This window comes from Canis lupus, chromosome 29, assembly GCF_003254725.2.
Source record: "Canis lupus dingo isolate Sandy chromosome 29, ASM325472v2, whole genome shotgun sequence".
Classification (NCBI taxonomy): Eukaryota; Metazoa; Chordata; class Mammalia; order Carnivora; family Canidae; genus Canis; species Canis lupus.
The window spans coordinates 34,175,420-34,198,121 of NC_064271.1; the positions used below are offsets into that span (position 1 = coordinate 34,175,420).

The following is a 22,702-nucleotide window of genomic DNA, read 5'->3' on the forward strand; positions in this document are numbered from 1 at the left end:
GGGATGTGTACGGTGATCTCTGACATGAAGTCTTTGCTCTTAGGCTTAAAGTGCATGGGGGCCGTGCATTCCTCCCAGCAGTAGTCGCTTCACCGCTAACCTGTTTGGGCCTAGAAGTGTTCCTCATCTGTAAATGTGATTTAAAACCTAAGCCATGAATATGTCTTATTTATTATAACAAAAGGTTTACGTGGGGGGAGAAAAAAAAGAAATATGGCTGAGAATCCAGCCCAACACATTGATTTTACAGGCCAAAGAAGTGATGTGCTTAAGAGCACACAATCAATTGCTAGTATCTTTGTACTACAGTCCAGGTATTTTTAATTCGATGCTCAACTTGCTATTCCAAATTGACTCTCTCAATAGAACACGTTTACACTCTGTCTGGCTTTCAGAATTGCTGAGGGTTTTCTGCTTCCTCTTGCTTTATCAAGTAATCACTCCACATTTATTATTGGAAGTGTTTATTAATTAATCCACTGTATTCTGCTCATGCCTTGTACATTGTGTCCTCAGTAATCAGATACCCTTTATAATTTATTAACTTAAAAAATCAACTATATTTTTGTCTTTTAGGGGCCATTAAAAAATCAACTATATTTTTGTCTTTTAGGGGCCACAAAACTCTACTCACACATTTATATTTTGTATCTTTTATTACAACACGGGTTTGTAAACTAGGGCTGCCAGCTTGCTGCCTGTTTTTGTAAATAAAATTTTATCAGAATGCAGTCACATCTATTCATTACATATGGTCTAGTCTGCTTTCACCCCACAGTGACAGAGTTTAGTAGTTTTGATTGAAAACCATATGATCCATAAAGCCAAAAGTATTTGCTTGGTGTCCTTTACATTAAAGATTTGAACATTAGTTCCTTGAAGACTGGATATTCTTCATATAAAAGAAGGCTGCCCTTAGATTATTTTTTTTTGCACTTAGATTATTCAATAACTATTGTTTATTGGGCTAACTATTGTTCAACATTGATATATTTATTCCTAGAGAACATTTCATGGATTTAAAAAAATTAATAAAGAATTAATATTTTCTGTAGTAGATTCTGTGGTTTAGTGGAACATTCAACAGCCTTGAGAGCAGATCGAACTAAGGAGTGATGGCTCTGCCAAATGCTAGCTGTGAGCTCTTGGGAAAGTAACTAAATCTGAATATTCCTTTCCTATTTTGTAACATAAGACACTAACCCCCTCATTCAGAGTTCTGGAAATAATGAGAGATTAAACGTAGAATATCCGGGATCCCTGGGTGGCGCAGCCGTTTGGCGCCTGCCTTTGGCCCAGGGCGCGATCCTGGAGACCCGGGATCGAATCCCACATCGGGCTTCCGGTGCATGGAGCCTGCTTCTCCCTCTGCCTGTGTCTCTGCCTCTCTCTCTCTCTCTGTGACTATCATAAATAAATAAAAATTTTAAAAAAAAATTAAAAAAAAAAGTAGAATATCCATACTATACCTGGATCATGATACCCAATAAATGGTGCTTGTTATTTTTATATAATCTAATATTTGATTGTTCAAATTTGCTTGATACCAATTCAAATAAATGATATCAATAATAAATGATTAAGTACACTGATCTATGTTAGTGCCAATTATTTGAATTAAGTTCTAATATTGTTTATAGGCTGGCTACTCAAGAGATTTGAACAAATGCCCAACTATGGAGGTTGTATGACTCTTACCAGCATTTATTTTGCCACGTTTTACAACATCACCTAGTAAGTAGAGAGTTTTGAATACTTCCACAAAGGTGGCAGCTGTTGACTTTGCAGCTTACTAGACTTCTCTTCAAGAAAGAACTGGCCTATCTATCAACGAATGCCTTTGGATCTGAGAATTGGGCCAAGAAACCAGGTAAGTGCTTTGGGATGGGCCAAACCCATGCTCTTCCTGGGCATCATCCAGCCAATACTGAGCACACCACATCCTAGATCCTGGTCATTTCTGCCCTACATGAGATTCCTCTGACAGGTAGTCTTTGCTCTGGAGCTCCTTATTTGGTTTGCTAAGACCCTGTCATATCTACAGCACAGTCCATGGCTTTCCAGGCCAGTCTTGCCTTGTCCCTGTTTGCCTTCCAGAAGCTTACTTCTCTCCTCATAACTTTATCTGTGTTTGCTTCCCAGGGAACTCAAACCTGACATGATAAATAAAAGGATATGATAAAAATTTTGGAAAATGAGAAAAAAATTAGACACAAGTTTTACTGATGGGAACATACTATAGTTTAAAATATGAATAAAAGTAGCTATAATAAAAACATACCATAGACTTTTGGAATGGCTATAAACAAGTGGAGGTAAATTTATCAAGGGAGATTTTCAAAAATCATATGTTTGACCCCTTGGCTTAGATGATTACTTCCTGTCACTATATAATATAAACACTAATGCTAAAATTTTCTGAAATTTATAATTCAAGACAATAGCACAATTCACATGCTATGAATCTATTTGTGTCTGTATCAGGGCCATTGAATGTAGATTCCTTAACCTACTGTAGCTTTTCAGGCATAAATTTTCCATTAGCTCCTATAGGGAATTAAGTTATCACTGCATTCCTCTATTTATAGTAAAAGATCTTTTAGGTTATCCATTGCACCATGTAAAAAACGGTATATTTCTACCTCAAATGAACTTCATTAGCACTCCTTAAACCTTTCAAGAATGAAGATTTGCAAGCAGGAAAAAGAGACTGCTGGTTTACAGGAGTATTTGAAATAAAGGAGTAATGCCGAGTCACATAAATAATTTTTTAACACTTATTTTCTTTGCCATTTTCCAATGCCACATATTTTAGACAGTTCTTTTTTGAGAGACATCTTCTGTATGCCTTCTTATTCCTAAACTCTATGGCCCTGCTCTTTTACACACTAGATATTTTGCTTCCAATTCTATAAATGATTTTGCCTCTTGAAATGAAACTGTCAAATAGCACGATAAGGACTGCTTAAAGTTATTAAGTGATAGCAACAATATGAATTTTGAGACTTCTCAACTACTTGACTTTGACTGTTACTGGTTTTGACAACACTGGAAGCTTCATTTTAAAAATTATTTTCAGTTCTCGAGAGAATTGCACCAACTCAATTCTCAACATAGATTTTTGATATTATTATCTCATAACCATTCAACCTGAACATGACTGGTAATTGAGAATATAAACATCTGGGTTGATTGTGCTCACAAAATGTTACTCTATTATATTTGATTTACCTGAGTGATGTTAAGTTAGCTGACTAGCTGAAATTGCGTGGCTGGTACACAGGCCTCACATTCAAGTATAAGCAGCTACACTGAGTAGCACCTTGATGAGTAAAAGGAGGTATTATATACTGGTTTCTTAAAAACAATACATACACGTACACATATGTGAGGTAGAACGAAAAAATTCCTTAAAACATTTATCTACTTACTTACACCTTCTTTCATTACACAAAAATCTGAAGGCTCTTAAAGGAAAAATACGTGATAACATAGTAAACCATAACTAAAAAATGGACAAAAGTAAGAGCAGGGAAATTAGAGAGTAAAAATAACATAGATATGCAATATAAAATAACAATGATGAAATTATTTCAAAGGAGGGCACCCACCTATTTTACACAGTCATTCCAATATACTTAATAGGAAATATGTTATAATCATTGTAAGCAGTAAATCCTGAGATTAAATTGAAATTACATAATGTTTTAGATAGATCTTCAGTAAGTGGATTCATTCTCTATTAAGATTTAGTTAACTTCACATTTTACTATTCTCCATGATACTAGAAATGTAACCAAGAAGAGAGGTTGCTGGGAATGAGGGCATCTCTGCTCTAAGGGGACACTCTGCTTAATTATCCCTGAATTCAGTAAGGGACTGAAACCAACATAGTATTAATTTGGATGCTCATAATTAACATGCTGTAGAACAATGCAGGAGGCAAATTTTACTACTCACATTCACTAGTATATTAAATCTATGCAATAGTTACTTAAGCTATTCCAACATAAACTTATGTGCTTGGTAAAGCTGTTTTTTTTTTAGTAAAGCTGTACTGAGGTACCATTAGCATGGAATACATGGCAGCTAGTTCAGTATATCATTTGTGACGTTTTCACATATGTATCTGTCAAAATATCAATATAGCAAAATAATGAATATATTGATCACCCTAAAAGTTTTCTCATGCTGCTTTGCATTCCTTCCTGCTCAGTTCTCAACTGCCCTCAGGTAACTTTCTGTCACTATAGATCACTTTGCATTTTCTAGAGTTTAATATCAGTACTCTTTTTTGTCCAAATTCTCTTACCAAACACAATTACTTTGAGCTTCATCCACATTGTAGTGTAAATTAGTAATTCATCCTTTTTATTGCTTGGTAGGGTTTCATTATATGGATACCCACCAGCTTGATTATCCATTTACTAGTTGAGTATATTAGAATTACTTCTGATTTGGGGTGATCACAAATACATCTGTTTTGAATATTTGCATAGATGTCTTTGGACATTTGGTCTCATTTGTCTTGGGAAAATACCTGAGAGTGCAATGGCTGGATCCTACAATAACTATGTATTTAACTTTTAAAGGAATTGCCAACACTTGGCACGGTCAGGGTTTTTAATTTTAGCCATTCTAATAAGTATGCAGTAGTATCTCATTGTATGGGTGTGCTTTTTTTCTTTTTTTTAAAGATTTTATTTATTTACTTGAAGGGGGGGGTCAGGGGAGGGAGAGGGAGAGAATCTCAAGCAGACTCCACACTGATCAAAAAGCTCCATGGGGTGCTCAGTCCCACAAACCCGACATCATGACCTGAATCAAAACCAAGAGTTGGACGCTTAACTGACTAAGCCACCCAGGCACCCCTCTCACTGTGGTTTTAATTCACATTTCCCTAATGATTAATACTGGTAAGCATCTTTTTTTCTGTGGTTATTTGCCACCGATATATCATCCCTGGTAAAGTTTGTTTAGGTCCTTTGCTCATTTTTATTGAATTGCTTGTTTTCTTTTTCAGTTTTAAAAGTTCTTTGTATCTTTTGGACACAAACCCTTCATCATATATATGGTTTGCAGACACCTAGTCTATAGCAATCTTTTTATTTAAAGTATCTTTAAAGAGCAGAAAGTGGGACACCTGGGTGGCTCAACGGTTTGGCGCCTGCCTTCAGCCCAGGGCGTGATCCTGGAGACCCGGGATCGAGTCCCATGTCGGGCTCCCTGCATGGAGCCTGCTTCTCTCTCTGCCTCTCTCTCTCTGTATCTCTCATTAATAAATAAATAAAACCTTAAAAAAATAAAGAGCAGAAAGTTTTAATTTTGATAAAATCCTATTCATCAATTTTTCTTTTATGGATTTTGATTTTGGCTCCATATATATAAGACATTTTGCCTAAACCAAAGTCACATATATTTGTCTCCTATTTTTTTCTAGTTGTTTTATAGTTATAACTCCTACTTAGGTTAGGACCATTTAGAGTTAATTTCTGTATATGGTACAAAGTTTGGATCAGAGTTTAGTTTTTTGCATATGGATATCCCATGGTTTCAGCATAATTTGTTGAAAAGATTATCTTTTCTCCACTGAATTTCCTTTGTACCTTTGTCAAAATTACTTGTCCATCTGTTTTTTAGTCTGTTTCTGGACTCTGTACTCTGTTACACTGATTTTTTAAGAAAAATAAGACAATGCCACACTGTCTTCATTATCGTAGCTTTAAAATAAGACTTGAAGTTATTAGAGTTTTAGAAATAGTTTTGTCTATTCTAGGTCTTTTGCATTTGCACATGAATTTGATAACCAGTCTGACAATTGCCACAAAAAGCCTTGTGGGGATTTTGATTGGGATTGCGCTCAAATGTATAGATGAATTTGGTGAGGGTTGTAATAATATTGAGTCTTCCAACTCATTAATGAGACATATTTGTTCATTTATTTGTCTTCTTTACTTAATTTAGCAAAATTTTGTGTTTTTTAGTGTAGAGGTCATTCATGTATCTTTTGGATTGATCTCTAAATATTTAATAGTTTTTGATGCTATTGTTTTTGTTTTTTTTTTTTTTAATTTTCAATTCTTGACTATCCTTTGCTGCTATGTGATGGAAGGCAATTCTCCACCAGTCTTCAGCAGGTCTGGTGAGCAAAGGCAATGGCTGCCTTTGTCCTGGACTATATTTTGAAAGGTATTTGTATAGCCACAATCTTGGGGGATAGACTGTGTCTCCTCCATAGCAAAGTAAAGATGTATTTATTGTCCAGTATAATGAAGAAAAGGTCTCCCTTTGGGATAAAGTTTAAACAAGTGTACTGTACTGCTCATCATGAAATCTTTAGGTTCTCTAAGCTTGTGGTTCCTTCCTGCAATGTAACTGATTACATGTACAGGTGTCGCCTGGTCCTCTTCACATCACCTTTGAGAATCAGGGGCTCAGGGGACTCATATAAATGGCTATACTCTAGCTACTGCCTTTGTCTCTGTCTTATTCTCTGACTCAGGAATCTTGTGTTTCTACCGACATCCCTGAAAGTGAGGCAGGCTAACATGTTAGCTTGCAAAGAGGGTAAAATCGCAGACCCATCACAGTTCTCGAAAATATACAGAGATACAATTGCTCTTTATATAATGGTCTCATACGCTACAGCTTTGCTAAATTCACTTGTCCATTAGAGGTAACTGGTTGACTGCATCTGATTTTTAACACAGACAGTCATCTTGTCTGTGAATATAATTTTATTTAGTCTATATCTTGCCTTATTCTGCTACATGAAATATCCAGTACAATAATGAATAAAATTGAAATGGGACATCCTTGTCTGTTCCTCATCTTATGGGAGAGGCCAGATGCTGTGACTTTTACCTCACTGGGGGAATACTTTTGTATCCTTATAAATATTCTTGAGCTTTGTCCTAGGACTGTTACAGTGCTCATTCTAAGATAATCGTTTTCCCCACTCCTGAGGTAAGACCCTTCTCAGTATTCCAGCCAATGGCCACAGAGAGGTGGCTAGTGGGAGTAAGTACTGTTAGTGCTGTGTGAGCGTCAGGAACTGTTCTCTTTCATCCTATTAAACGATCCCTAATCTGCACTTTGGTAGTTAACCTACATACATATGCTGACCAATTCTTTCTCCTGCACTTCAGGGGGTTCCTCTGCTAATTGCGGTGTCTGCACTCCATGCAGCTCTCTCCTCTGCGCTGCTTGCCTCTGGGCACTGCAGCCACTTTGTTATCTCCTGACTCTCAGCTCTGTTCCCCTCAACAGAGACAGTCTTCTGAACACCACCTGGATTCTCCTACCCCCTTCCACAGCCTGGAAACTACCAAAACAGGAAACTGGGACACTTTCCAAGCTTATTTCTCTTTGTTTCCTGACTTACAGGTTTACTATCCTCTGTTTCTTGCTGTCCAGTGGCATGAAAATCATTGTTTTATATACTTTATCCAGTTGTTGGTGGGTTTAGGTGGGAGGATAAATCTGATCCCTATTATTACATCTGGCGGGAAGCAGAGGACACATCAGTATATTTTGATATACTACACTCTAACATATCGAAAAGCAATAAGATTCTGTTAAGAATATAGAACTGGTCACATTTATAGAGGACAAGTCGCTTACATTTTCATGTTTTTATAATTTATGTGCTGACAACTCCCACTGCATTTGACATATATGCACACATATAGTTTTGCCCAAAGTTTTAAAGCATATAAATTACACCAAAATATGAAGTTTTAATTGGATCTATGGCTTCCCATTTTTCTTAAGATATTTATGAAGATCCATTTGCATATAACATATTATGCTTATCTTTATATTACGAAGGTAGTCTGTAGACTTTATAACTAAACACTCATTTTTACTTGTATTGAAATCCATACCTTCAAATTCTTAGGCATGATGAAAATAAGCCTAAATGTGTGTGAGCACATTTAGGAGATGCATGACTAAATAAATTTAAATCCCAACATGGATTTTAGCTCAAAAGGGTGAATAAAAGGCAAAGCTGGTTAAGTATAAGTACTATTGTGTAGTATAGATTAGAAGAAGAGAAAAAAACATAAAAAGCATAAAGAGAACGAAGGGAAACACAAAGAGAAAGGAAATGAAGGTTAAAAAGTCCAAAGACAAGAGCAACCAGAAGAAGAATAATGCTTAAATCCATCAGCGGTAATGAGCTAGTGTGGCCAGGACAGCCTGGGACGAACTTTTGCAGGGCTGTGCACATGGATACAGATTAGCACTTGAATTTTCTTCTTCATTCATTCCATAAATCTTTGTTCAGTGTTTACTATATTCCAGGTATTGTTTAAAACAGAGGTCAGCAAACTATGACCAATGCCTATTTTTGTACAGCCCATGGTCTAAGAAGAGTCCTCACATTTTTAAAAGTTAAAAAAATAGGATATGTAATAGAGAAGTATGGGCTGCAAAGCCTAAAAATATTTGCTATTTGGTCATTACTGAAAAAGTCTGTCAATGCCTGGTTTAAGATACAGGGAATACATCAGCATAAAAGCAAAAGAGTGAGGGAGAGAAGATCTTGCCCTGGACGTGATATCCTAGTAGGAAGGATCCAGAAAAGCAATAAATAAGTGAAATGTATAGTTTCCAGATGGTAGGCAGAGAATTAGAAGAGGGAGAGAAATCGGATGCTAGAGGTGAGCTTTAGACCTGCCTCATGGCCCAAAGAGCAAAATGAGGAGGACGGTCTTGGGATGAGGGATGATCTGATTCCTCAGAAAAGCTGCATTTTTTGAGGTGATGAAGGTCACACAACGAGATGGTGGCAAGCTGAGATGGTCATTTTGATTGTGATTGTTGTGGTGACGGTGGTGAAGAGAGTGGTGCATTAACTGAAGTCCAGCGTTCTGGGGCTCTTCACTCTCCTGCCGGGGGTAAGGCGGACACTAGCGAATGGGGGTGGTCTCGTTGGGTTGACCTGGAGCTCCTGGCTCCCTCTGGAGAAGCAACAGTATTTGGAAGAGGGGAGCTGCATATTCATGGCTGGGCCTGAAGGAGGTTTAGTTGAAAGAACTGCGGAGGGAAAAGTGGAGGAAGGAAGCACCACTGCAGGGTCTTGGAGTGACAAGACTTTTAATATTAGACATTTCCTGATACTGGCAGTAGGTCAGAAGAGGCCACTGACAAGCACAACATTCTAGAAGTTAAATCATTATGTGACAAGAAAAAAGTCATTCCTATTCCTTAGCATCGTAACAGAGGAAACACCATATGGAGCCAAATCATACTTCAGCATGTAATAATTATTATTGTTATTCTTTTTAAATATTTTATTTATTTGACAGAGAGAAAGAGAGAGCACAAGCAAGGGGAGCAGCAGGCCGGGGGAGAGGGAGCCTGACATGGGGCTCGATCCCAGGACCCCGAGGTCACGACCTGAGCCCAAGGCCGACGCTTAACCAGCTGAGGCACCCAGGCGCCCCCATGCACATGATCTTTATTCAGATGATCGTCAAGCACCGTGATGCACCAGCACTTCTGAGAACTGAGGATACCGTCGTGTGCCCGAAGACACGGGCAGCTCTCTGGCGCCTCTTGCACTCGGATCCTGCAGGTGATTTCAGATTTCGCCCTGCGTTGCGTCGCAGGCTGTGGCTTCCACGCGCAAGCTGGAAGGCGGCCCGTGACAGAGGCTGGGCACAGGGACCTTCTGACGAGGTGGCCTCTTGGCTGGCCATGGAGCAACGCGGAGGGGCGCTGCTTGGGGGGCCCGGGGCGCCTTCTGTGAGGCCGAGGCCGAGGCCAAGCCAAGGCCAAGGCCAAGGCCAAGGCCAAGGCCAAGACCAAGGCCGCGGCCGCCTGGGCCAGATTCTTCCTGTGTTCCTGCTGCTGCTGCTGCTCACGGGCTCACAGGAGAGCGCAGGGGAGTCCTTTCCTTCCCACGCAGGCCCCTAACAGCCTCCAGGTCCCTCGCACCGTGTCCCTTCTTTGTCCCCAGGGGTATAGTGAGCTCGCTGTGGGCGGCAGGAGGCCGGTGGCCCTACCCGGACCCGCCACAGCAGAGCTTTACGAAAACGGGTCTGTGCCAAGCACGTCACACCTGGTGGTTACTTCAGGCCTCAAGCTAATCCTGAGATGGGCAGTGATACGGAGCCCGTTTTCCAGATGGAGAAACTGAGACACAGAGAATTCAGTGACTTGCCCAGTTCTTGTGGCCAAGAAGCGCCCCAACTGGCCGCACCACTCACAGTCCCCATGTGCTTAAAACGAATGTATCCTATTTTCTCCAGGAACAATCTGTAAAGAAATCCCACGTATACACTTTCTTTTTTTAAAGATTTTATTTATTTATTTATGAGAGAGACACAGAGAGAGAGAGAGGCAGAGACACAGGCAGAGGGAGAAGCAGGCTCCATGCAGGGAGCCCGACGTGGGACTCGATCCCGGGTCTCCAGGATCACACCCTGGGCCCAAGGCAGGTGCTAAACCGCTGAGCCACCCAGTCTGCCCTACACTTTCATTTTATATGGATAGTTTGTGCCTCACTTAAAATATCCCAAGTGTTTCCCATACTCTGTGCTTTTATCATCCTCATCAACTCATCTAGTTTGATCCTGGGAACAACTGCTCTTTAAGGGTGTTAAGATCCCCCCCTTCTTTCCATCTGTTTCTATCCCTGTTTAAACTTCTTTTCAGCCCTTCAGGCTCTTGGCTAATTCAATCATCAATCAATCAGTCAGTTAATCGATACGTTCTGCGCTCTAGTTCTCCACAGTTTCATCTCAGATATCTTTTTTTGTTTGCTTAAGTTTTTATTTAAATCCCGTTAGTTACCATAGAGCATAATATTGATTTCAGGAGAATTTAGTGATTCATCGCTTACATACAATACCCAGTGGTCATCACAACAAATACCCTCCTTAATGCCCATCACCCATTTACACCGTCCTCCACCTCCCTCCCTCCATCAACTCTCAGTTTATTCTCTATTGTTAAGAGTCAATCCCTGGTTTAGGATGCGGGGAATACTATAGTATTCCTTTTCCTTCTTTTTTGCTTCCCTCATCTTTTTTTTTTCCTCATCTCCTACGTTCATCTGATTTGTGTCTTAAATTTGTTTTTCTCTGACTGACTGACTGATTTCACTTAGCAGAACACATTCTAGTTCCATCCATTTCATTGCAAATGGCAAGATTTCATTCTTTTTTATGGCAGAGTGATATTCCGTTATATGTATATCTATATAGATACATACACCCCCCTCACATACACACCTCTTCTTTATCCATCCACCAGTTGATGGACATTCTGGTCATTTCCATAATTTGGCTATTGTTGATAATGCCGCTATAAACATCAGGGTGCATGTGCCCCTTCCAATCAGTATTTTTGTATCCTTTGGGTAGATACCAATTGCTGGATTGTAGGGTAGCGCTGTCATATATCTTCTCCTCACAATTCTGTCAACCGTCCAACTCAATCTCTTTCCCTGTGTTTCCCCCACAGACTTATGACTTACCATTTTGAAGCAAGCTTTGAGGATGGATTACCAGGCACCTAAGTTAATTTTTTTTAATATTATTTATTTATTTGAGAGAGAGAGAGAGAGAGAGAGAAAGCATGAACAGGGGAAGGGACAGAAGGAGAGGGAGAAGCAGACTCCCCGCTGATCATGGAACCCAACACGAGGCTCCAGGACCCCGAGATCATGACCTGAGTGGAAGTAAGCCACTTAGTCGACTGAGCCACCCAGGTGCCCCAACTAAGTTCAGTTTACCAGGTAACCTTACTTTCGTATGCCAGGCAGTTAGTATTTGTGCAATTAAAACTTGTCACTTGGGTAAATAACAAGCAATACATTTTATTGGGTGAAATTAATTGGGTGAATTTTTTTCTACTCATGAGTTTTCCTTGTCTTTATGAGCAATTTCTTAGTTTACTGGGAACTAACTGAATCAAGTAAAGCTTAAGAGATTATATTGTAGTTGAATATAAGAAGCAAAATAGATTTCATATAAAAAGAGCAAGTAACTGCAAATACTCTATTAAAAAAAAAGAAGACAACCCAAAAATCTTTAGGTAATGGAAAAATTGGCTTTTTACTAATTAATCAATTCATTTCTTTTGGTATTTTAAGCCAACTGTAAAAAATTCACTCAAATGCCTTCTAAATTTGACTCACATATGAGAACGCCATATAAGAAAACATAAATTACAGAGTTAAACATTATCAATGATTTTACCTCATTTATATTTCTTTTTTCTCTTTTTTTTTCTTTTCATTTATATTTCTGGTCAACGTATGCAGTTCATTTCATAAGATGAATTAGCTACCTAACTTCACTCCACAGGTTTCACTTCTTCATCTCTATGTGTGCTATAGGGCCCTGAACAAAATGACCAAAATACAACAGAGCAAGACATGGGAAACATTCCTTACCTTTAAAGAAGACAAAATTCCCATCACTGTTTTCATAAACTGCATCGATACTAGGAGGCAAGCCCCGCCAGAAGTAAGTAATTTGCATGGGGTATCCATCCATCACCCTGTTGTTTCTCACTCGCCAAAACCACTGGTCCTGCAAACCAAGCAAAAGCATCTCTCAACAAACATGCAGGCCTCCATGGCATTTCCCTGTGCAATGGTGTAACACTTCTAAAACTAAACTAGTGTCATTTTCACTGTCTCACATCAAAACAGTCAAAGAAACAGCTAATCAACTTGCTTACAGTGATCAGTAATTGGTTCTGTCTTTACCCACCCAACCTCTAATCCATACAATGTGATTGAAAGATAATGTAAAAACATTTAATTTAAGCACTTTACATTATCTTCAGGGCTTTTCAGATGGAAAAAACAGAAGTAGCACAGACAAGTCCCTGCCAGATTTGTGGATTAAGTCAGTTTTCCTGAATAAGAGAGCAACATATGGACATGTATGCATTTACAGACGTATACAAGATCTCCACACCTAAAATGTGAGGGATGGAATAAAAGAGGCCATCCCTCCTGCTATGCTCACATCATACCCATCATCTCCTATAATTATAAGTAGAGTCCTCTTTCACCCTCAAACATGTTTTGGTTTGGATGACAAGTCATACGGTCACCCTACATGAACAAAGCTATCTTGAAAAAAAATCATCACAGTGATTCCAATCTGGGTCAACTGCCTCTCCTATACGCTCTCACCATATCCTGACTTCACTCAATCATAGCATCGGTCATTTTATGTAAAAAGTGTCTACTTTTATCTCTAGTGAAAATACGACTTGTCCCAGAGCAAGTATTTATAAATGTTGTTGACTTAATCATTAGCTTACACACAATGTGTTTCACTGTAAATTCTAAAGGCAGAAAAACTTCCAAAAAATGTTATCTCTGATGACATTCAATTGTTTTCTATGGAAAATTTCAGAATAAAGACTATCCAAAGTGTTTTGATATTAGAAAAACTAGGTATATTTTAAAGTATACTATTTCACTTTATTTCAAAATTTTGTATTTACAAACAACATTTCACTTGGAAATCATAAGTATGTTTCACTAAAATACTTCCAATTTCCCCTACTTAGATATTAGTAAGCGATTTATTACAGGGTTTTCTCAAACTTTTGGCTCACAATAGTTTAACCTGACTAGATTTCCTAGGACTTGTGAGTTATTCATAGAGTCATACACACACACATTCAACTGAGGATTCTTGGATTTCAGGTGATAACGATAAAAATGAACCTTTTCCCATCTAAACCAATCCAAATATAAAACTTTTCTTAGGAATCTTTGGATAGTTGTACTTCATTCTAGTTATCTGGAGCTGTCTTCTCTATGAACTTTGTTCTTTATAAAAAAGAAGGAAGTAGCTTAATTAACAACTCTAAGTTTGTATCCTATTCTTGCTCTGTCCCTTAATAACGGTTACCCTAGCCAACATACTAGTCATTGAGTTATTAAAACTAGTGACAGACTCATAGTATAAATACTATCTTATTGTATTTTATTTTATTTTTATGTAGGCTCCATGCCCAGTGCGGAGCCCAGCGCAGGGCTTGAACTCCCAACCCTGAGATTAAGACCTGAGCTAAGATCCAGAGTTGGACACAACCGATGGAGCCACCAAGGCACTCCTAATTACTGTTTTAAATATAAAAGGCTTTCTGAGAACCTGGCACACGGTTGTTATTATTGCTAAAATTATATTGAAACTGGTTATATCATTTTCCTTCACAATCCTGCTTACAGTTTTAGCTGCTGTTCTTTGTTTTCTTTTCAGATTTCAGCCACATTATGGCTCTAGCCATGCATCTCTTTCTTACCAATATCTTCTTATGTTATTAACCTTTTTGTGTTAATTTTTATGGTACCAGTTAACCTGAATTAATACATACTTTGATCCACATATAGTAGATACATTAAACTGATTTTAAAAAACCAAGTTATGCCATGAAAAGATCGATCCAGGTAAATTACACAGGCATGAAGATCCAGGGCTTACTGTTAATAGTAGTTAATAGCAGATGATATTCTGATAATTTATTTTTTTTATTTTTTAAAAAGATTATTTATTTGAGAGAGAGAGCATGCGAGAGAGAAGACAGGGCTAAGAGGAGTAGAGGAAGAGGGAGAGAGAAACCCAAGCAGACTCTGCATTGAGTGCGGAGCCCGACGCGGGCCTGAAACCCAGGACTCCGAGATCAGGACCTGAGCTGAAACCAAGATAATAAAATATTCTTAAGTTATTGTACTGTATACCCTAAAATAAAAAATAAAAATAGCTAAATACCTACTGGATTCTGACAAAGAAATAACTGACCATGGTAATTAATGGAACAATGAAACTGAAAGCTCTCTGACCTGATGGGTCAGAAAAAATCAGTTTAAAAAAAACCCTGAAACACATTCCAATTTTTCTCAGAGACGCACTTCACATTGTTCTCTCTCCAATACCGAGACAAGGCCGGTGGCTCTTTGGGACAGATATATGCTGCTGAGTGGAGATAGGAACATAACCTCCACTTGCCATTAATACAGGAAGAAATGGAAACTTTGCCTCAAGAGAGGCATAGTCCATTTGCAAAAATTCAGAGGGTAATATGGAATCGTGGGTGAATTGAGAATGATTTCTCATTGACAGCAGCAGCCTTGGCAGACAGTGATATAAATTGTCGATATTCAGGTTGTGCTTCTATTCAACTTATCCACACCTTCTCAGGGCGGTAGAAAGTAACGGTCGAAATAATTTAGCAAGCATTTGTCAGAGGATGTAAACATATCACAATCACTATAGATTGCCATTTCAGAAACTGAGCTTGTGAAGAGAGGATATTTAAAATGATATTTAAGCCTCTATGCACATTTTCCTTCTAAGCGAAATCTCTTCTGACCCCACAGTCTAAAACTGAATTCCCTCCTGCCACCCACCCACAGGGGCTTTCTCACTCCCCCTCCTCCCCTGCTTTATTTTCCTTCACCATGTTGATCACTGTTTAACACAACACATGTTTACTTTATTGTCCATTCTCTCTCCGGTAGAATAGATTTCCATCTCTCCACGATGGCAAATGTATCTGTCTGTGTTCATTTGTGGTTCCCCAGAAAAATGTCTCGCACATGGTCGAAGCTTACTAAATATTTCTTGAAAGGAAACAAATTTAAGGAGGAAAGGGCAAAGTAAAGGTAAGTTATCCTCTTACAAAAGCTATGCAGATGTCATAAGAATACAAAAGTTCCCTTGAATAGGCACAGGTGTTTACTATATATTCCATTATTTAGAAAGGTATGATATATAAAGGTCTTTGGGCCATGCAGGGAAAAAAAATTTTGCTTCACCCTTCTAAAAATGTAGGTTTTGTTTTGGCCTTTGGTGTAAAGGGAAAGAAAGAATTCAAGCTCTAAATCTGTTGTTTCTATCTTGCCACTGGCCTTTTTTTGGCTACAGCCCTTATAAAAGGGGGCGGAAGCAGTGGAAGCATACCCTAAAAATAATCAAAACTAGCACATTTGCAAAATCAACTCATGAAAAAAAAATAGCACTTAAAAATTACCAAAGAGGAATTCCTACTTAAACACCAATATTTCACTTTGTTTTCAAAAAAATATTTTATTTACTTATTTATTAGAAAGAGAAAGAGAGATCACAAGTAGGGGTTGTGGGAGAGGGAGAAGCAGGCTCCCCACTGAGCAGGGAGTCTCACGTGGGGCTCAATCTCAGGACCCCGGGATCATGACGCCAGCCGAAGATGGATGCTTAACCAACTGAGCCACCGGGAACCCCAATATTTCACTTTAGATACAAGGTCACACAGATTTTTCTTTCCATGTAGTGAGGGACCCGGGCAGGCCACTTTGCTCACAGAGATGACAAATACCCAGAGTACTGCAGGGTGTAGACCACGAGGAAATAACATACCAGGGAAATCTGGTTTCTTTCTTTTTTTTTTTTTTAAAGATTTTATTTATTTATTCATGAGAGACACACAGAGAGAGGCAGAGACACAGGCAGAGGGAGAAACAGGCTCCATGCAGGGAGCCCGATGTGGGACTCGATCCCGGGTCTCCAGGATCACACCCTGGGCCAAAGGCAGACGCTCAACCGCTGAGCCACCCAGGGATCCCAATCTGGTTTCTTTTTTAAAATTCCCTTGAAAATTCTGTCCTAATACAGGCATATGCTTTGCTGACCACTCCAGAGGCAAAAGCATCCATCCTCCCGCTGCTGGACTGGGAAGATGCATTAGGCATCTACTCTCGGGACAGGGTGGGGTGGGGTTTGCAGGCCTCTTTTTAGGAGCCGATGAGCGCATCGGATCGACTGTGCTTCTCTTGATACACAGGTTGGTTATTCAGCCCCAAACCTGAGACACCCCTGTGAGGGCCTCACGTGTCTAAACTGAACCTTGCCAGAAGGCATCTGGGTTGCTCGCCCAGCCCTCGCCCGCCCCGCCACTGGGCGCCCCCAGTCGTCCCCACCTCCGAAATAGCATCTCCCAAGTCCTGATTCCCTGCCATCGTCACTGTCACCAGCCCACTCCGCGCTGCCACCGAGTTTCACGGAGGTGCCAGCTCCCAGCTCCAGATCTGCCTCCTACCGCATCTAAAACGGAATTCAGACTCGCTCCTGCCTGCAGCCCCTGTGCATCCACTGCAGGTCCCTTCGTGCCCATGACGCCCTCCCCATGCCGGCCCCCTTGCCGCCTCCGGGAGGGATGCTCTCTTCTCCCTTAAGACGTCCCCACGCCCTCTGCTCCTGCTCTTCACCCGATGAACCCTGGATCACCTCTCCATTCTCTGCTGAAATTTCCTTTCCACAAAAAGGCCCTACTTGCCCCCCGACTGGAATTAGGTGACCCTGTTATGCTGTTTCGCAGTAGTCTGTAATTTCACTTTTCAGCACTTACACCATCTGTCACCCTATTATCATTTTTTAAAATATTTTATTTATTTATTCATGAGAGAGAAAGAGAGGGGTGCAGAGACACAGGCAGAGGGAGAAGCAGGCTCCATGCAGGGAGCCCGACGTGAGACTTGATCCCGGGACTCCAGGATCACGCCCTGAGTCAAAGGCAGTCACAAAACCACTGAGCCACCCAGGGATCCGCCTTATTATCATTTTTATTTTTATTTTTATTTTTTATTACTTTTTATTATCATTTTTAAAGTGACAAACTCTCCTTGCTGCTCCACTGTGCTCTATGGCCGTGGAGGTCGGGACAGTATGTCCCCTTACCACTGAGGTATCAGCTTTTGGCTTTCTGTAGGAGATCTACCCATGCTGAATGGTCACACTTGTCTATTTTTTTCATCAAACTGTGTCTCCTTACCACTGAGGTATCAGCTTTTGGCTTTCTGTAGGAGATCTACCCATGCTGAATGGTCACACTTGTCTATTTTTTTCATCAAACCGCCCTGGGATGAAGAATATACGCCTGAGATGGTTCAAACCAAGGTAACTGCTTAATAGGAGTATTAGAGTATTTATTAAAATGACATTCTTATCAAGGAAACTCACTAGCTATGGGGGGAAAACACCGAAAAACATTTGCCTATAAATATGGATTTGTTTACAAGCAGTCATGTACTGTTTTTGAGGATGTATCGTGTGGGCAGAAGAATGGGAAATCTGATGTTCAAAATTAATACGGTTCCTATGGAAGAGAAAAAGGCATGTAGTTATAGTGATTAAAACATAAAGTCATGGCAAGAATGAGAGAAAAAGCAATTTGCATGAATGCTTAAAGGGCGGAAGAAATGGTGGCCTTCTCAGGTTCTCAAAGCAGGAATGAGACAGTCTCACACCCAGCTGAGTGCTCCCCACCCTGGGCCCAGCCTTGCTAGCCAAGCTTATCAAGGAGTCTCACAGGGCTGGAGTTCAACTGATTCATTGCTTTAGATATACTTCAAAAGCACAGAGTAAAAGCAAATGATCAGAATTTTTCACAACATTTAATATTTAAACAATGTTTAATAATGGCATATGCTTGACCAAGCTCATAAATAATCACTGAACCTATGGGAATAAAAATTGATAATTACCAATTATTAGGCTAATTTATTCATGGTTAGCGACAGAAAATACTAAAAATCAGCCCATAAATTAGCTGCTATAAAAAAAAAAGACTTTCTAATTGAAGTAATTGTAGATTCACATTACACCTATCAGAAATAACAGATTCCTTATACTCTTCCCTAACCTTCCCCAATGATAACTCTTAACATAATTACAGTACAATATCAAAACTAGGAAATGGAGTTTGATACAACCCACCCACATTATTAAAATTTCACATGTGCTCGGGGGTATACGTACGTATTTATGCTTAATTCAACAGTGAAAGCATACCTTTACAACACAGAGAGATAGTAGTTGCCCCTGAAAACAAGGGATCAAGATGTGTATCAGTCATAACGGCAATTTAGATATTATATGTGATGCAAATACACTGGCTAGGCCTTAGAGGCCATAGAATCGTTCACGAAGCACCAACAGGTAGAAGTCAAACGTGCTTAAAGTGGAATCTACTTGAGCCTTCACACCTGACTTCTTCCAGTTTATAAGAAGAAAGGAATAAGTCAAATGACACTTTAAAGAAGCAATCAAGCACATTTCAGCACGAGGCATGGTTTAGAAGACAACTGGCCTGGTCTCAACAAGAAAACAACAACAACAACCAAAGTCATGAGAAAAAAGCTGGGAAGAAATGTCAGATCTAAATAGACATAACAGGGACGCCCGGGTGGCTCAGTGGTTTGGCGCCTGCCTTCAGCCCAGGGCATGATCCTGGAGACCCGGGATGGAGTCCTTCATCGGGCTCCCTGCATGGAGCCTGCTTCTCCCTCTGCCTGTGTCTCTGCCTCTCTCTCTGTATCTCTCATGAATAAATAAATAAAATTTTTTTAAAAAATAGACATAACAACCAAATGCAATGCATGGGTAATCCCTGGATCCTGTATTTAGAGATGGAGTTTCCTTTTTTTTTTTTTTTTAATTTATTTATGTGAGAAAGAGTGAAAATGAGAGAACACAAACAGGAGGAGTGGCAGAGGGAGTGAGAGAAGCAGGCCCGATCCCAGGACCCTGGGATCATGACCTGTGCTGAAGGCAGATGCAGAACCGACTGAGCCACCCAGGTGTCTCAGAGAAGAAGTTTTCTGGTATCAACCACTTTCTTTCAAACATTTCACCAAAACCTTGGGCATGCATGGTGCATTGCTCATACACACACACACAGAAAATTCAGGCAAGCGCTTAAAATTGTTAAATCTAGAAATTAAGCGTGCAAGTATTCATTCTTCCAACTTTTCTGTATTTCTGAAATTTTCACTTAAAATAAGAAGTTTAAAACATATACTCAGTTTGAAAAACCTGAAAATAAGGGCGCTTTGATGGCTCAGTTGGGTTAAGTATTTGTCCTAAACCCAGGGTCCTGGGATTGAACCCCACATTGGGCTCCCTGTTCAGCAGGGGAGTCTGCTTCTCCCTCTGCCCCTGCTTGTGTGCTCTCTTTCTCTCGCTCACTCTCTCTCTCAAATAAATAAATAAAATCTTTAAAAAACCCACAACAACGTGAAGACACATAGGCAATTCCCTTATGATAGAATATTATTATATTATCACTGTAAGTATTTGCAATGGTTAAATAGTATTCTGGCTACCAAACAAACATAAGATTATGAAGCCTTCATTTAAGTCATTTATTTTTATTTTTTAAAATATTTATTTATTTGAGAGACGGGGGTAGGGGCAGAGGGAGAGAATCTTCAAGCAGACGCCCCACTGAGCACAGAGCCAGGCTTCTGGCTCATCCCATGACCCATGCAATCATGACCTGAGACAAAACCAAGAGTCAGAGGCTTAATGGACTGACCCACCGAGACACCCCCATCTTAGCCATTTAAATTTGTTATTATAAATAGTGTCGCAACCAACATTTTTTATGCTTTAAAAAAGAAACAAAACTATGCCCATGCCATTTAATTAAGTGTAATTCATGCTCCATTCAACAGTAACATATGTGAACTGAAAATATAAAAATCACACCTTGTAAAACCATACAAATATATTATAAACTCACTAATTTGATTTCACACTATTGTATTCCAATTTACTGCCTGTACGAAGAATTACAAAAGGTATTGTAGTATTTAAAGAAAGAGAACAAGGCCATTTACATTTATTTAGCTACGTTTCTTTTTCAACATTGGATAAGAAAAAGTAAAATTATAACTTGGAGGAAAAAAAATTCTAAGAGTGCTTAATAGATGTATCTGGCAAAGACAATGCCATTCTGGGAAGCTTTCATTATCTTATCACAAGAGCTGACACAAACTGGCTTTTGGTATATAAACCTTAGGAGAAAACCTGTTCAAAGCAACCATTAAAATACACTTTTCTCACTAAGCCAGTCATGAATTTCTGCACGATTTTCAGAGCTCATCACAATTTTCAAAGATCAACCAGATGTAATTCTGGGAGAAATAATGCTGCATTACATCTCAGTAAGTCTGAAGGGGGGCAGAATGTGCCATCCCAAAACGTGCCCCTTTGGCATGTGAATATTTTGAGCTGAAGGCAATCAAGACCCAGTAGGTTCAAGAAAAATTTTACTCCTCCCTTAACTACCTGTAAGAATTTAGATAGGGAGCCTGGTGCAGAAACAGAGCTATTACTAGAGAAAATTTTTTATCTGAACAACCAGTATGTATGGCAGGGCAAACATTTAATTACCAAATATCTACTTTTTTTCTTGTCCTGTGAACTCTCTTCTTCTTGGGAGCCCCAGGTTGCCATCCCATTCCTTAGCTCAAGATGGCATATAAGCCTCAATTGCCTAATGACTTACCCTTGGGTTTTCTATTTTTATTGGGCTCCATACATATAGAATTAAATTTGTTTTGTCCTATTAATCTGTCTTATGTCAGTTTAATTATTAGACAAGCCAAAACCCTACAAGGAAAAAAAGGAAAATGCTTCCACCTCCATGGGTCAAATCACTTTGGACGGTCAGTGTCTACACATATATTCCTTAATGTCTTTGACTATTTTCAAGGAAGAATCTGTCAGAATTAGTATCTGGATTTATAAATGTAAACTATTTTAATAAAGTATATTTAAGTTTCAAAGGGCATGCGGCATTTGCAGAATATTTTGTTAACTACTAATGCTAACTGTACACAATAATTTTTAGAGTCTCCAGATGTTAAAAAAAAAAAAAAGCCTTTGTTTTTAGATTACTTTAGATTGCAAATCTGGTTAAGTGATATGTCAGATGTTGATTAGTATTAGTAAAAGGTTAAGTGATATGTCAGATGTTGATTAGTATTAGTAAAAGGTTAAGTGATATGTCAGATGTTGATTAGTATTTATTAAGCCCTGACATAAAGAATACTGATTTTTAAAACTTAAGAACTCATAATTATTCATGCGTAATGTAACACATAGAAACATAAATATTTATTTTTTTTAAGGAATATTTATGGTTTTTAATCCATTTATATATGTGAATAATGAGTGGTAAAGAAGTGTTGCTATAACACAAATGTGCTTAGGCCCTCGAACAGAAAGATCTGAGAAGAGAAAATTTAATGTGTGTGTGCTGACCCTGTTTTCTTCTTAAGTCCTTACCTTCTTTCTTCTTTCTTCTTGCGTCTACTCTTGTTCCGAAACTACTCTGCAATGGTTATGATGCAGAAAAGAACAGTGTACTAAAAAATGCTTCATCAGCGCACTGCATTTAAGGTAAGGATCCTCAAATTCCAGATATAATTACATCGCACGGTACTATGACATTTTGCTTCCCCCCCCTCCCCACCTCCTTTGGACTCTGAGGATCATGAATACTGGCAGAGAGATCTCAATTTCAATTCACATATCATATAATTAAGTGTTGGAAAAGAAAAAAGGTTTCATTCCTCCCACTGCACTAGCAGTTCTGGATTCCAAAAATATGAACTCTCTAAGAGTGTACATTCAATCTAGAGGGGAGCAGAGGCAAACAACTAATTTCAAAAAACTGTGTGAAATGCTGTTATTGCTGCCTCTATAAAATGGGAACTACCATTTAGTGAATATAATGAGCCGGAAAACAGCTGTGTCATTAGCACACCTATCAAGAACTGCCATCACTTTATTTTTGACCTAAAGAAAGATGCTTCATTTACAATAAAAACTATGTTCCCGCTGAATAGAGTATATGGCAATTTTTACTCAAGGTACATAAGGGCAGTGTATTCAAT

At 39.1% G+C, this 22,702-nt stretch overlaps 1 protein-coding gene and 1 long non-coding RNA gene across 11 annotated transcripts in view; one reads left to right on the forward strand and one right to left on the reverse strand.

The window, feature by feature from the left end:
• The window catches only part of LOC112650669 (uncharacterized), a 79,265-nt gene extending 64,525 nt beyond the window's left edge, over nt 1-14,740 (forward strand). For 3 of the 10 annotated variants that reach the window (XR_007407049.1, XR_007407055.1, XR_007407056.1), the window contains 5 exons: nt 1,641-1,870; nt 9,315-9,583; nt 11,476-11,749; nt 12,353-12,482; nt 13,987-14,502. This is a non-coding gene — a long non-coding RNA (uncharacterized LOC112650669). Of the gene's footprint in view, nt 1-1,640; nt 1,871-9,314; nt 9,584-11,475; nt 11,750-12,320; nt 12,483-13,986; nt 14,503-14,527 lie in introns of those variants that run through there. The other 7 variants (XR_007407053.1, XR_007407057.1, XR_007407054.1 and 4 more) reach the window with 5 other exon arrangements.
• The window catches only part of MMP16 (matrix metallopeptidase 16), a 291,287-nt gene that overhangs the window by 33,998 nt on the left and 234,587 nt on the right, over nt 1-22,702 (reverse strand). Inside the window, exon 7 of the mRNA XM_025433473.3 lies at nt 12,410-12,548. Coding sequence (XP_025289258.1) covers nt 12,410-12,548 — 139 coding nt within the window. The remainder of the gene's footprint in view (nt 1-12,409; nt 12,549-22,702) is intronic.